This window comes from Lytechinus pictus, unplaced genomic scaffold, assembly GCF_037042905.1.
Source record: "Lytechinus pictus isolate F3 Inbred unplaced genomic scaffold, Lp3.0 scaffold_19, whole genome shotgun sequence".
NCBI lineage: Eukaryota > Metazoa > Echinodermata > Echinoidea > Temnopleuroida > Toxopneustidae > Lytechinus > Lytechinus pictus.
Window position 1 is genome coordinate 10,102,271 of NW_026974140.1, and position 15,569 is coordinate 10,117,839.

Consider the following 15,569-nt stretch of genomic DNA (forward strand, 5'->3'; position numbering starts at 1 on the left):
ATATTTGCGCTTTCCTGTTGTTTTTTATTGTTTTTTTTATTCCAAAGCGGCGTATCTATGCTAAAATAAACATCGACGACAATGGACAGCATTTCAAATTCTTGTTCTATCCCATGTGTCAGAAACAGGAAGCTTCATTTACAGCAGGTGTCCTGTCTTTTTGTCTTGACATTAGCCTATTACGACCGTAAGCAGCGGGGTGGGGGCGCAAGGGAGCAGTCGCCTCCAGAAATTAAGACCTTCTTACTGTAATTTTTTTCTAATCACCCAAAAAGTGAACGAAATGCTTCAATTTCATTTTAGAGAATGCAAAAACGCCCATGTGACAAGCTCTTTTACATCGATCCCTTGCTTCCGAATTTCTTCGAAAATGTTGTCGCATCTTGCCCCCCCCCCCCCCCCCCCGCCTTCCATGAAAACATTTCTGCATGCGACCATACCTGTGTGGGGGCGTCGTGGTCTAGTGACAACGCTTCTCAAACGGTGGGCCGCGAGAAGCTCTAGAGGAAGAAGAAAAAATGGGGGAAAACTATGTATGTTTTACAGACCTGGACCTGTCCGACAGCCCGAATATGTTATATTTAATCGGTCTACGTGGGTCAAACAAATAAAAGCTAAAATTAAAGCATGATTTATGCATGTTGCAATATGCATACACATTATGATGGTTTCGGTATAACTTTGATGTGAACCTCATCATGTATGCATATTGTATAGAATTTAGTTAATTGTCGTCCATTTACCGGACCCTTGCGAATGCAGTTAGTTCTTGAACTGTTCGTTTCGAACGTGCTTCAGGGCTTTGTGTTCAAAATTTACGAAAACACATTTTCATCAAAATAGATCTTTTTAAATCGATATAAAAATGGCGAGGGAGGAAACAAATTGAAAGATTTCTGAATGTAACTGTAAGAAAATATGACCATGAATACATTAAATTTGGATTCATCATGCCTGGCAGTGATGCAAAGCCATATTAAAACAATGTGTGTCGAATGTTGAAGGTATTCAGCATTCTTGTTATTAAGTTGTTATGTTGTCATGGTTGGATTATGTTTGGAGGAGGGGCCCAAAGGCCGGGCTACTGAAATTCATACGCACTTATATGCTCATTATAATCATTGTATATCTTTGAGTCGAGACAAGTAGTCATATCGCTTTCTTAAAATTTTGGTAGGTGGGCCTCGAAAAAAATCTGAGAGTCAAAGTGGTCCTCGAGTAAAAAAATGTTAAGAAGCGCTGGTCTAGTGGATATGACTCTCGTCTTTCAATCTGAGGGACGTGGGTTCGATTCCCAGCCATGGCGTGTTTTCCTTCAGCAACAAATTTACATACATTGCAGCACTTAACCCAGGGGAGGTGAATGGGTACCTGATAGGAAGAAATTCCTTGAATGCTTCAGCGCCTACATGTACATGGCAGTACAGCTAAAGCCGGATAATAATAGCAGCGCTTGTATCCTCAGGCAAAAGCGCTTTATGAATCCAGCTATTTTATTATTTTTATCATTATTATTATTAGTAGTAGTAGTAGTAGTAGTAGTAGTAGTAGTAGTAAGTAGTAGTAGTAGTAGTAGAAGTAGTAGTAGTAGTTACGTAGTAGTAGTAGAAGTAGTAGTAGTAGTAGTAGTAGTAGTAGTAGTAGTAGTAGTAGTAGTAGTAGTAGTAGTAGTAGTAGTATCAGCATCATTATTATTTATAGCTTATTTTATCGTTCTTTAGAAACCTATTTGAAAACATTGCATATAAACATATTTGTCATGTCTTTCGAAGTAAAGGATAAATGCGACACTATTACTATCGACAACATCGACGTTTTCTTGGAGATAAGGTAACTAAGATCCGGAAAACAAAAAAAAATCAAAGTTGTGTTTGTTCCCATATTATACTGATCACTGAGAAAAGAGGGCATGATTTTGAATTGCTAACATGGCCAAGGGCCTTTTCACACGTGAATCTTGCATCATCATTGTAATGATGATTGCAATTCGTCTTTTCGGCATTTTCACACACTCACTCGAAAACTGTGATTTGAATTCGAATTCCCGAGCGAAGGCGGTAAGTGTCATTGTTAACTTGTCAATCAGAGCACTGCATCGCAAATACTAACTACGACGAGTGCATGGCAATTGTCTTATCTACGGAAGTGCTTAAAAGGTCACGAAAGCTCCGCCCCCAAAAGATGTTTTGGAGGTCAAGCCTTTCACACGCAATATTCGTACCGTAATTTTGAGTGAAGCTTAACGGGAATTCACCTCAGGAGTAGAATTTGAATTCATGATTCTAATCATGTTCTAGTTTGGTTTCACACGTGCTAAAAATTCGTCATTAGCCTTATTTTTCACTGCAATCATCATTCAAATTACGATTTTTTTTACCGTGTGAAAGGGCGGTAAGTCACGGTCATGTTTTTCACTGAACAGACTCGAAAAGTTCCTAAAACCTCTTCCCAACTAACATGCCATAACTCTGGTAAAATAATATTTGTATGATCATCGTGACTCCATAAAAATAGTTCTATTTTTTGGTCACATCTGCACGCCTAATTATCTTAAATGACGATTTGCCTTATCTACAATAGCCTCAATATTAGCTAATAGATGATATCGTGCAAAGTCCAGCATATGATCACCTACCACCAGTCTCCTACAGTCTCCCAATTGTGATTTTATCATAAGGAAATAGTGGATATAAGCACAAATATCAGAATCACCAAAGCAAAACGGTCAGTCCACATAACGTGGTAAGAAAATAGCATTTTTATTATTTTCTATTTCTTCATTTGTTGTCCACATTCTTAATCTGAAACTTATTGCTGATACTCGTATTTGCACATGTCTTTTAATTGTGATTTTATTGTTCATTTTGCTATGTAACATGACTGCAGTGTAAAATAACCTCTGCTTTGGAAATTTGTATTTTGTTTAAGATTGTTTTTCCTTTGTATGTGTTTGTCTTTGTTTGTCCTATTTTGTATCTCTTCACTGTCCCTTCTACGCATACCACGATACTAATACGATGATCTCTTAATTCTTTGATATCAGTCCACATTCGAAGTCTGTTTTAACAGTATTGTCATTTTCGTTACTTAGAATTTTCTTTCTTCTTTCTAATTAGTAATTTTCCCACAACTTGTATGTATCATTTTTAAGTGAAATAAATTAATTGAGTTAAATTGATAATGCTTAATAGCACGTATGTGGTTAGGTAATTAATGTGGTTCACTTTTGCTTAGTGTATGGCCACTCATCTAAGAACTTTAGTTAACTTTCATAAGTTAGTCTATTCACCATTTCTTCTTTTTTGCACTTAGCCTAATAATCAGGTCGTCAACATCTAGTTTCTGAAACCCCATTTAGTCATAGTTTATTGGACTAATTTTAAACTTTGGCTAGGACGAAAGGATACTTCGAAAAAATCATGAGACCAAATGATATATGATTAGCCCAAGTGATCAGTAAAAACGATATACAAACTGAAACATGAACAAAAAAACGGTTGAAAATAGCATACAAGTATTTGATATGCAGTCGGAAATTGAACGCTGTATCATCCAACTTGTTCATATTTTGCAATTAGCTGGGCACCTGAACGTGATTATAAGGAAAAGTGATTAGAAAATCTGAGAAATTCTAAACGTTCCTTATCAAACTATGCCGTTAATATTAATCTTAGTGGGGGCGTCGTGGTCTAGTGGTCAGTTACGACCCTCGTCTCTTAATCAGAGGTTCGTGGTTTCAAACCCCAGCCATGGCGTGTTTTTCTTCAGCAAGAAATTTACTCACACTGTGCTGCACTCAACCCAGGTGAAGTGAATGAGTACATAGCAGGATTAATTCCTTGAAATTCACTGAGCACTGGAAGGCTTCTTGAGCTAAAGCTGGGGGTAATAATAATAATAACAACGCGCCTCGGAATAGATTATTTCTAGGTAGTTGGCACAATATAAATGCCTAATATTTTTTCTTATTATATACACAACAAAAAAAGTAAGTCCCCCCTTAAACAAACATCAATAATTTCCGAACCAATGCGAGTTTTTAATATATTTTTACATGAGCGTGTAGGTAATTTTATAAGCTACCCTCTGAGTAAACTTTATGGACGTATTTCACTTCATGCTTCAGTGAGCACCGCCAGAAGGCAAAAATGTCACTTTTCAAAAGTCACAAGCCAAATATCATGACTTTGATTCCATTTTATTGGAACTAATTTTACATTCTCATCATAAAAAATAGTCAGAAGGCTTGTAAAAGGTACTCTCTAAAAGACGATACAACTTGTTTGGCTAAATTTCACGGTTGAATAAACACAAGTCCAAATTTGCTCTAATTGGATTTTTTACACATTTATATCAATAAAAATGATAGAATATGTTGACAGTTATTTTTGGAAGAATTTCTTCAACAATATTCATCGTTTCACGGTTCAATGGACATTTATTGAAAACCAAAAAATACGATTTTCAAATATCATAGGCAAGTATTGGTTCATTTTGGGAACTGAAAATGATCTTTTCTCAACTTTTTCGTTATGTTCATGACCAATTAACATGCTTCAGTGATTCAAACGCGTTTAATTAAATATCCACGCTTGAATGAACATGTGGAATGCGATTAGCTCTTTTTTACGTTATTGGAAAAAATGCAATATGTTACTATGGATATCTGTCACAAACCTCCTTGCATAGTTCATTTGATTTGATTTTTATGAAAATCCCGATGTTTAATGCATCAGTGAGCACACAATATTCGAAAATTATGCAAATGAGAAGAAAGTTCAAGGCCTTGGCCCCACTCTGTGTCGTATCGAATGGTTATTTTGGTGTGCGCGCCTTTTGGATAGTGTTACCCTGAAGCCATGTACGAAGTTTCATGAAATAACTATTGGCAGAAGTAACAAAAACCGTCCATGAAACAAACCCTCATTTCATATTTGTTAAAATTTTGACTTCGTCTCTCATAGACTTGTGTACATTATGGGTGCACCTGTCTAAGAATAAGTAACCCCTTATTCAATATAGTGGAACTTTTTTTCACGGCTGTCTTTAGCAATGTCATTTGGCAGTAATGTTTATCAACCTATGGACAGAATTATGTGCAAAAATGAAATCGATTTGTTTATTTATGGATGAGTGAGCACGCATCAAAGTGGGAAAATTTGTATTTTCAATGTCACAGACTCATTTTAAAGGGTAATAAAGTGAATATTGGGGGCAAATTCGGTTTCAAATTGCTAATGTTTTTATCATCCATCATTTCTATCACCACACACTTTCCGAACTTTACACATTTTCATGGTTGAGCGAGCACATTCGAAAACTTAGAAATGAATACTCTTTATACTGCATAAATGTATTCTTTTCCTAACAATTCCTCATGATCAGTTTAATCTATGGACAAATCAGTGGTGGGTCCAGAATTCTAAAATGGGGGAGGGGCCTATAATCGGGGGAGCCACCAACATTTTCAAATTTTAACATGATCTAACAAGTTGTAGAGGATACTACCATAAACCCCTATGATGATACGTCACAATACAGGGGCCGGGGAAGGGTTTTCAAAGTGGGGGGGGGGGGGGGGCTGGCCATGCAAAAAATCACAATCGTATGGTCATTTTTACATTTTAGTACATGCTTTGGGAAAAAAGTGGGGGGGGGACTGAAGCCCCCCCCCCCGCTTCCGCGGCCCCTGCAATACATTGTGCTCACTCAACCATGAACATTATGATATCAAAATTGTGTGTGGAGTGGCTAAATGATGGATAGTAAAACAGCATAACACCATAAAATTCACATAAAGACAACATTTGCCCAACTTTGTATTTGCACAATCTGAAAAACGACTCTTGTGACTTTCAAAAATGGTCATTTTTAATTCAATCTTTAATTACTCATGCATGACTCAACCGATCAATCTTATTTTTCCCCAGGAGTTGCTTAATGAGTGTAGAAAACCACCTACGGAATATCATAACTCAAAATAATTCCGTTCAAAAGTTAGGGGGGACTTCCTTTTTTTGTTGTGTATATATTAAAGGGATACTTGAAAATATCTATATCCTAATAAATAGAGTAGAATTCACAAAGCAAAATGCTGAATATTTCATCAAAATCGGATTATAAATAACAACGTTATTGAATTTTAAAATTTAGCAATATTTTGTGAAAACAGTCGTCATGAATATTCATTAGATGGGCTGATGATGTCACACCCCCACTTTTCTTTTTCTAATGTTATTACATGAAATCGTATTTTTGTCATTATTTCATACATGTGTAAATGATGTGTCTCCATTATGATGAAATAAGTTGCAGCAATGAACATCTAACGCACTAAATCAGTTGTCAATCCAATATTTTTAGTTCTTGGAGGAAAATATTTGAATAAACCTAATTACATGTAATAAAATACCAAAGAACAAGTGGGGATATGACATCATCAATTTGCTCATTGAATATTCATGAAGATATGCTTCACCGGAAAATGAAATCTTTAAGATATCATAACTTTGTTATTCCTTGTCCGATTTTGATGAAATTTCCAGTGTTTTGTTTGTCTGATTATTCTTTGTCTGTTCAAATCATATTAACTTCAGACTGGAGTACCCATTTAAGCTGCTTTGCTTTTCTGTAGGTGCTATCCTGTATATAGAGGACATTATCTAGCATATTCATCGAATCATTAAGTTTTACAAGTATGATAGATTTGATATGGTACCCATATGATGAATATGGTAGATTCTAACATTAAATCATTATTATTACAATGCATTTTATTATCAATTAATTATTTTTCTTTTGCTCTACAGCTTTGTCGTTCTTTAATTTCAAGACAATTTCCTAGAGAATGAGGATCTTAATAACCATTGGCCTGTTCTTATCGGCAATGGGCGCGGTCCATTGTATCGATAGCAGACTACAAACCATCCCCGACAAGTACATCGTGGTCCTTAATGTAAGTACAGTTGCTATGGTGATAAAGGGACACTCCCACTTTAGTAGCAGACACGATATATATCACGAACTTAAATGCAACTTATTTGCAATCGATAAAAAATTATCTACTTACATACTTATATTTTAGTGATCCACATTTTCCCGCCATCTAATGGCTACAGGGACATCAATCAAATACTTTATGCTACTTAAGCAAGTTCGGATATAATATACATAGATGCTAATTTTTTGTTTTGTAATAATATTTATTAATCATTCAGTTCAAAGTAATGGTACATTGTAAAATATTACAAATCAATATTAACAAAACACTGTTCACAAAAGACAAATAATTATCCATAATACAAATAATCGTACATGTCATGGTATTAACATATGATATACAGTGGATAAATTCAGTAACAAAAATTAACAATTAATAACCAATATAAATTCACAAAATCATACAATAGCTATGCAGAAAATTGATTGCTCGACATTGATTAAACTGAATGAAATTTATAATATAAAAAAAACCGGAAAGGGTTCTAATTGTTGCAACGATCACAAAATTATTTCAAACAATTAGTCCAATAAAATGACATTCAAACTCTGCCTATATGTGAAGATACACAAAATATGAGCCAAATAATTCTTGGAGAAAAATTTGCTATTGCTGAGATATGAACAAAATATTCCTGCAAGATGTTGGGTCTGCCAAACACACAACACATACATTGAATGTAGTAGATCGAGAAACAGTTAAGATGCTTCAACCCTAAGAATGTTTTATGACGTGTCTAACCACCTAGCGTACAAATGGGGGTGCTCGGGGGCATGGACCCCCCAAAAAAATCACGACCAAAACGAAAAGGTGCAAAGGAATTAAAAGGGAAGGAAAAGGAGTGAATTTTTTTTCCAAAAATCTATCACAAAATTCGATTTTATATTAAATAGGTTTTTAAAATTACTCTCCCGCTTCGCTCGTTCGCAGCTACCTAGAAACTTTGCCCCATATGCCACGTCTGGCATCCTCACAATGTTTGGGCTCATAACTCCACTGTGTCTAACCATGTAGGTCCATGGTCTAACCATGATAATTATAACTATTGTATTATCTTTTGAAACGTAATTTCTTTTTCAGTATTCTATTAGTAGAATGGAAAGGTTTCATCTTCCCCCCCTTGACTGCAAAATGCAACTTTTTGAAAGTATTATCATACACGTCTTGATGATATGCCCGACATCTTTAAATTCTTATTAGCATTTTATTCTCTCGATAACTTTTAATTTTCTAGGATGGTGAGGAATTGGATTCGTTACTCAACCGAATAGGGCAAGATATGGTTCCTCTTTCGGGCAAGTTTTCTGTGTTTAAGAAATATCGCAAAGCGCTTAATGGATTCGCTGTTGAGATGTCGGAAGATGTCGTTCAAAGGGTAGGCATGAATAATGAGGAGGAGGAGGAGGAGGATGATGATGATGATGATAATGATGATAATGATGATGATGATGGTGATGATGATGATGATGATGACGACGATGATGATGATGATGATGATGATGATGATAAAGGTTGTGATGGTGGTTGTGGTGATTGTGGTGGTAATGATGATGATGGTGATGATAATGATGATGATGATGGTGGTGGTGGTGGTTGTGGTGGTGGTGATGGTGGTTGTGGTGATTGTGGTGGTAATGATGATGATGGTGATGATTATGATGGGGGTGGTGGTGGTGATGATGATGATAACAATGAGGGGAGGAGGAGGAAGAGGAGAAGGACAAACAGATCATTGAATAGTAATTCAATCAGATCTGTCTTTTCCAAATAATTAGATACTTTTTTAAATATACTTTTAGATACTACATGACGGGGGGAAATAATTACATATATATTTTGTTTTTGTCCGTATATATAGGTACTCGAATTACCCGCTGTAAAGTATATCGAACAAGATTCAATCGTAATCGTTGATGTCGCTTCATCGTCGTGGGGACTTGACCGCATCGACCAGCATAATCTTCCTCTCGATAACGATTTCAACATCGAAGGTACATTTGGGATAAATAGATGCCACTGGTCGATTGTATTTGTCGCTGTTGGCAGTGGTCAAAAAGTGTTGTGAAATGATGCTTTATTATTGTTGTTGGTGATGGTTATGGTGTTGCGATGGCAGTTTATTGTAATTATTGTTAATAGTATTGAGGGGGGTGTTGTTTTTTGGCGGTGTTGGTGTTGATGGAAATGGTGAGTATGGTGTTGCTGTTAATGGCATTTTTATTGTTCATGGCCGTAAGGGAGAGGGCTATGGTGTTGGTGTAATTGTATGTGCCCGCATCATCTACAAGGCAAGCTGTACGGTTTTCATTTGTAATTGTGTCTGTTTAGATTGAATTCGAATTAAGTAAACGCTCTTAATGCAACATGTTATTGTCATTTGCATACTGTTATCTATAGGTGATGGTGAGGGTGTGACTGTTTACGTGTTGGATACTGGAGTTCGAGATACTCATGATGAGTTCGGAGGTCGAGTGAGTCACGGTGGAGATTACGTCGGAGACGAATGGAACGTAAGTAGTGTACACCCTTTCTAAAATTAAAATCACAGTTTATAAGATTGTTCTACAGGTTTGGTGCTACACTGGGCAAGGTGCGATCGTCCCGCCATGATTTAAGAAAACATAAAAAAGTGAAGGAAAATGAGGAATAATAAAAAAAGAAGATTGAGAAAAGTATCAAAATGGGAGGTCTGCAACACTATCGCGTCTATCGTAATATATTTCATATTGCCTTTCTACTGCTTTCGACTCTCACTTTTTTTCTTTAAAAAAAATCAATGATTCCTCACCTAAGTATCTTCTCGGCGCTGCATTTGGAGGATAGGGAAATCAAATCAAATCACAAAAAAAAAGGAAATGAAATAAAGAAATCAAATCAACTCCACGATTTCATCTCAATGGTGCTTCTCATTTACATATTCTGCACAGTTATGAGTCGAATGATAGACCTTAATTGAAAGGTATTTCTCTTTTTTTTTTCTATTGAAAAGAGCATAGATTGTCATGGACACGGGACACACTGTGCAGGTACTGCAGCGGGAGGTATCCATGGAATTGCAAGGAAAGCTGATATCGTATCCATCAGGTTGTTCGACTGCGCCGGCAGAGGTTCGACATCCGCCATGATTGCAGGTGAGACGCAGAGGGCGGTTTCTAAGATTTATGAATTATTTCTGACTCGGTGATATTCCATGAAGCCATTTCAGAATAAATACTGATCCTCAAAGTAGTTTAAACAATAACTAAATAAAGATCGTATGAATGGTTATCAAGGCCACAGTCTTTCCATAGATATTAGGTACTTTAGATTAACATCAATATCCATGACAATTAGACTGCTAGATGAGATGGTCAAAATACACACCTTCTGCAGAGTAAACAGTGCATTTTCGCAATCACTATGCAGACGCTTTCTATAACGCAGAGAATATATTGCAAAAAACCTTCAATGACAAAATCTGTGAATCAAAACAGCAGTGCCTTCATGGACTTTAGCCAAACGACCTATATGCAATTTTTAGTCCAGTCCAAATCTTCGGACGATCTGCTGTCCCGGTCCACCAACTTTCTCCAAAAACCTCTCAGGTGTCCATTGTGATTTCACTTGCATTTTCAAATGAATTGGGGTGTTGTAAAAGCTTCTGTGTATAGCGATGGCTAAAATACGCTGATATCCTCCATAAGAGGTTGATCCTCAGTCGGGGTCCTCCCGCCATTTTGGTCTTATCTGTTCCGAATTCATGCCGAGAACTTCGTAGCAGTCTTCAGCAAATCTCTGGGAAGTTACCTAACGATGGTTATTCCCATCCTTGAGAGAAACAAATGGAGAGACTTCGAAGCAACTGAGAACATGCAACATGAGAACGACGTAGATTTTCCCCCAAAGAACGAGCGGTGGTTGCTTAATAATTACGCATGCTTTCTGTATATCGCGGTGCTTTACTCAAACATCTATCTATGCCGTGAACATCAAGACGTACCAACGTTACGTAGCAATATCAAAATAAAGATTAAATGTGATTTATACGTCACAGGCATTGATGAAGTAACTGACACTGCAGTACACCCCGCCGTCATGTCAATGTCATTTGGGTCTCTGAGAAATCAGGCAGTTGACGACGCTGTCGCTCGGGCCGTCGACGTCGGAATCGTTGCCGTAGCTGCAGCTGGTAACGACAACACGGAAGCCTGTTTGTATTCCCCTGCAGGAGAACCAAAGGTGAGTGACGTTGGGACCATAACGTATTGCCATAACGAGTTGTAAATATTCCACAACTTATTCATCTTATTACAGATTGGTTCTTTTCACAACGCGTTTGGAAATGCTAAGTCGTGATTGTTTGTTTTCAAAACGCGTCTTATACGTTATGGCAGGGATTCTCAAATGGTGGCGCGCGCGCCACTTGTGGCGCACCCATAGGGCGCACCGAGCATTGCGGAGTGGCGCTTGGGAGCAGGTATAAAAAAAGAACGTAAAAATGAGGAAAAATTGGTGAGAAAAAATGTATCTACCAGTAACCTGGAAATAAGGATTTGGTGATCATTTTAATACAAAGAGAAAACAAAAACTCTTTACTTGACACTTAATTGCTAATTGATTTCCTCAAATTTTGTCCAATTTAGCACTCGATAACCCCTATTATGGAGGGTCGATGGTGTTCTCCTTTTTGTTTATTCTATGCTGTACAAAGTTAATGTTCCACACAAGTGATTTGAAAACCCCGGTTCGTAGGATTTCTCTTTCAACGGCGAGAAATTTTCCATTTCCAGAGTATACGTTTTGGTTAAGAGTTAAACATCAAATAATATGATATTCAAAGTACATCCTGATCATACAAGATTATGAATTTGGGACATAACAAGCAGAAACTTTGTTTCCGGAGCCGATTAAAATCCGAAGTTGTAAAAGTGAAATACATGTATGGTCAGATGTATTGCCTGCCGTGATTGCCTGCATGCACTCTTGCTTAACACGAGTTGTAGAGAGAGAGAGAGATCTATCGAGAGGGGCAGTTTGGGGCGTTAGTGCAGTGCAACGCCTAATTTTCAGCCCTTGCAAAATCGGGGAACGTAACTTCAGCCACTGGCGTACAGATGGGGGTGGGGATGGGGGCCCCCAAGTGTTTCACGGCCAAGAAAAAAAAAAGGAGAAATGGAAAGGGAAATTGTGGAACATTGTATTATTTTCTTAATATTATGTCAAAATATAGATATTTGTATTCAAAAGTTCAATATTTTTGCTTCAGCTGCCAAATCTTGCCCCCTCATTTTTTAAAACTCATTACGCCACTTTATTCAGCCAATAGCTCTGGTGCAAAACAGTTTGAACTAGTGGTATCATTGGTATGTTGTGAAAAAGTCACTGGTAATTTTTCTTTTAATATTCATATTGTTTGTTGGCATTTGTATTTCTTCTGTTGATATTAATTAGAGCCCCTCTGGGCAATTTAAAAGGCCTCATATTCCAAAACTTCTGGGGGCTCTGCCCCCTCGATCCCCACCAGGGGCCTCTGGACCCCCTCCCCTGATACATTGCTGGTTTGCGTAATGGATAGTGCGGGGGATAGTGGAGCATTACAGATTCTCAACAAGAAATGTGGCGCTTCAAAAAAAGTAATTGAGAATGGCTGCGTTATGGCCATGATTGCTTGCTGTGGGCGTTCACTTGACAATTAAAGGCTCGTGCCCCCTTAACAAAAGAGTTTAAAAGTTCAATATTAGACAATTAATTTTGTTCAATATCATAAATAAAGAAGAATCAATATACAGTAAAGAGCAACTGGAAAATCTGCAGGTACCAGTTTTATGAAATTTTAGCAGATTATATGTTTACTTAATTGTTACACCTTTTTAATTACGTGAGGAAAAACTTGAGATTTTTTTTAAATGAAAACAAACAGTGCGATGGACAGAAATGTCTACATTAAGAAACTTGGAGGAATGAAAAAACACATTTGATGAGTAATTCTATTCTCACTAAGACAAGTCTCTCATTATGTTTACTATTCTTCACCTTTTTGCAGGCAATCACTGTTGGGGCTTCTGATATTGCTGACCATCGGGCGAGTTTCTCTAATTTTGGATCTTGTTTAGATATTTACGCCCCCGGTGTGGACATCATCAGTTCTTCGCCTGCCTCTGATAGTGCTATTGCTATATGGAGTGGTACCAGTATGGCTGCACCTCATGTTGCCGGTTAGTGTCAATTCGTTTCCAAGTATACACCAGCAAGTCAACCACAACTTTTTTTTTTTTTTTTTTTTACTTTTTTTTAAATTTATTTATTTATTTATTTATTTTTTTTTTGGGGGGCGGGGTTAATTATTTTGTTATCTCGTTACATTGAACGTATTCCTGTTCGGAGACAATGGATTCGGGTCTTTCTTGCATTGACAGTGTCGAGACGATTTTTAAATGGCCTAATTTTGTCTCAGATATTTAATAATATATTGACCGTGTAGACCTGTAAACGTGTCGTTTGATTGAAAGGATATATCTTTCTGTTCCTTTAAAGAGCATTTGAAGTAAATTGAAGAAAGTTTACTTCACAAGCAATTCTACGTACGTACCATCCGCCTTGATTCGTCGGCGCGGGTATGAAGCTACCTACATTCCACCTCCCCCTTCGACGTCATGTTGGAGCCAATAATCACTACAAAAAGTGCATTTTATCAGTCTCTCATTTGAAAGAAAAATTCCGATTGTATCAAACATTCTATAATAGAAATTCCAGATTTGGGATGCAGCCCAACAAAAACGTCGATTGTGTCCATTTTATGCTTACACTTGGGGTAATTTATTTCATGTTCAGATAATTTACACTAATTTAAAAAAAAAACAGTCCTGTTGACATTTAAAGAAATCTAGCAACATATAAAAAAGTGCATAATATAGCTTAATTGTTCACTATCAAAGAAGACAAAAAGTATCAAACATCATTAACATCGACCTAACTGAGAGGACAGCATGGAAGGGATCCATCAAGTAATTGAATAGTCTAACCCCACAAAGTCGGAAGACCGACTTGCTGTTGTTGATGTGGATGATGATGATGATGATGATGATGATAATGATGATGATGATCAGTATCATCATGGTCATGATGCGAATAGTTAAACAAAAAACTGAGTGATGTACGTATTCTTGAATATTAACATATTGAATAATTTCACAGATTTTAAGCCTAATCGATAACATGAAAACACTGAGTACATAAACATGATTACGAAGAACATGTTGCGTCCAAGCCTTATGCATGCACGTCATCACGCCGCAATCATAGAGGCTATTTAGCCATTGCCTTGCATACGTGATTTGCAGCTGACGCATCTCTGACAAATCCTTTTACACGTATTCCTGTATTCTCTGAGGGAGGGCGCTGTGATATTATGATGTCACATGCATAATAATTACAGAAAATATGGACTTGTGATTGTTATGCTCTTTCATCAGGTGCTGCCGCCGTTCATCTCGGTAATGGTGTTCCTCCCGCTGAAGTCCTTACCCATCTTCTTCAAGACGCTTCTCAAAATGTCATCTACAACAACGAATTCTCTACGAACAGACTTCTTTATCTGAACTAAAGGGGATGATATTCAAATTAGAAGCAAGAACAGATGATGCACAGAAATTCAAGTATTTGAATTTATCAAGAAAGAATTGGACAATCTGTATACATGTATACATTATCAAATTTAATCGTTAAAACGGAATATCAACCATGTCAACGGAATCGCACAATCTGTCTATAAAGTATCAACATTTCTCTTTAAAGCTTATTTAATGTAGTTGTACCAAACAATGATTCAATGAGAAAGTCTATCAACCAAGATCAGTCGTCAACAGATATCATCATCAATCGAAATCTAGTTCGTTACATTTGCATAAAACCTTACTCTACGACTCATGAAATGTAAACTGAAAATAATCACACTGAAAATCACCAAAAGAGATAAGCACATCAATTATTTGTGTCATAAATCATGATCCAAGTCAGACTTGATATGCATACCTTTTTAAATTAGGCCTTATTATTATTCAATGTAGTCTATTCGACTAAAGTTAGATCAAGGTAGAATTATACCTTTCGTGTTTCGTTTGAGTTAAGAAGCCATAGGCTTACACGGGTATCCGTATGTTACTCTTTCAATCACTGCAATTGTCAAATAAATCAAAGTGTCAAATAAATAAACATGTGAAATTAAAACTTAAAGTGAAACCTATTTTTCACAATCCCTAATTTTGTTGTAACTTCAAGTTTTGTTTGTGTATGATTTATGATCAATGTAATTGACAGCTTGATACTTACTTGAAAAAAAATATGTAAAATCAATCAACAGAATGGATATATGAATTGTCCAGTGGGGAATACATGGAAACACCCCCCCCCCCCTCCCGGGGGAATATGAAGGGAAACAAAATTTGAAGAATTTTTAAAAATAAAAATGTGTGGGGAAAAAACCCCAAAACACTGGGTGTGATTGTAGTGATAACTTATTTTCCCCATTGTCTGTCCAAAAAATAAGAAAACGTGAGCCCCCCTCCCCTCCTCCTCCCCTTACTCTTCAGTC

The 15,569-nt window shown here is 36.8% G+C and overlaps 1 protein-coding gene across 2 annotated transcripts; it reads left to right on the forward strand.

Moving 5' to 3' along the window:
- The first annotated feature begins 2,010 nt into the window (after positions 1–2,010).
- On the forward strand, positions 2,011–15,238 carry LOC129259977 (aqualysin-1-like). 2 transcript variants are annotated; one of them, XM_054898085.2, is made up of 9 exons: positions 2,011–2,742; positions 6,810–6,955; positions 8,235–8,375; positions 8,859–8,991; positions 9,398–9,510; positions 9,990–10,131; positions 11,034–11,218; positions 13,023–13,194; positions 14,452–15,238. In XM_054898085.2, exons 2-9 carry the CDS (start codon positions 6,848–6,850, stop codon positions 14,580–14,582), a joined length of 1,125 nt encoding a protein of 374 aa, XP_054754060.2. In that variant the 5' UTR covers positions 2,011–2,742; positions 6,810–6,847; the 3' UTR covers positions 14,583–15,238. The 2 variants fall into 2 exon arrangements, with proteins under 2 accessions (XP_054754060.2, XP_063970310.1); XM_064114240.1 differs by having other exon boundaries at positions 2,664–2,724.
- The last annotated feature ends 331 nt before the right edge of the window (positions 15,239–15,569 follow it).

Excerpts from the sequence above, each read along its gene's own strand:
- LOC129259977 (XM_054898085.2), top strand. The coding sequence starts at position 6,848 with ATGAGGATCTTAATAACCATTGGCCTGTTCTTATCGGCAATGGGCGCG. Across the intron at positions 10,132-11,033 it reads GACATCCGCCATGATTGCAG|GCATTGATGAAGTAACTGAC; the intron begins GTGAGACGCAGA and ends TATACGTCACAG. Across the intron at positions 13,195-14,451 it reads GGCTGCACCTCATGTTGCCG|GTGCTGCCGCCGTTCATCTC; the intron begins GTTAGTGTCAAT and ends CTCTTTCATCAG.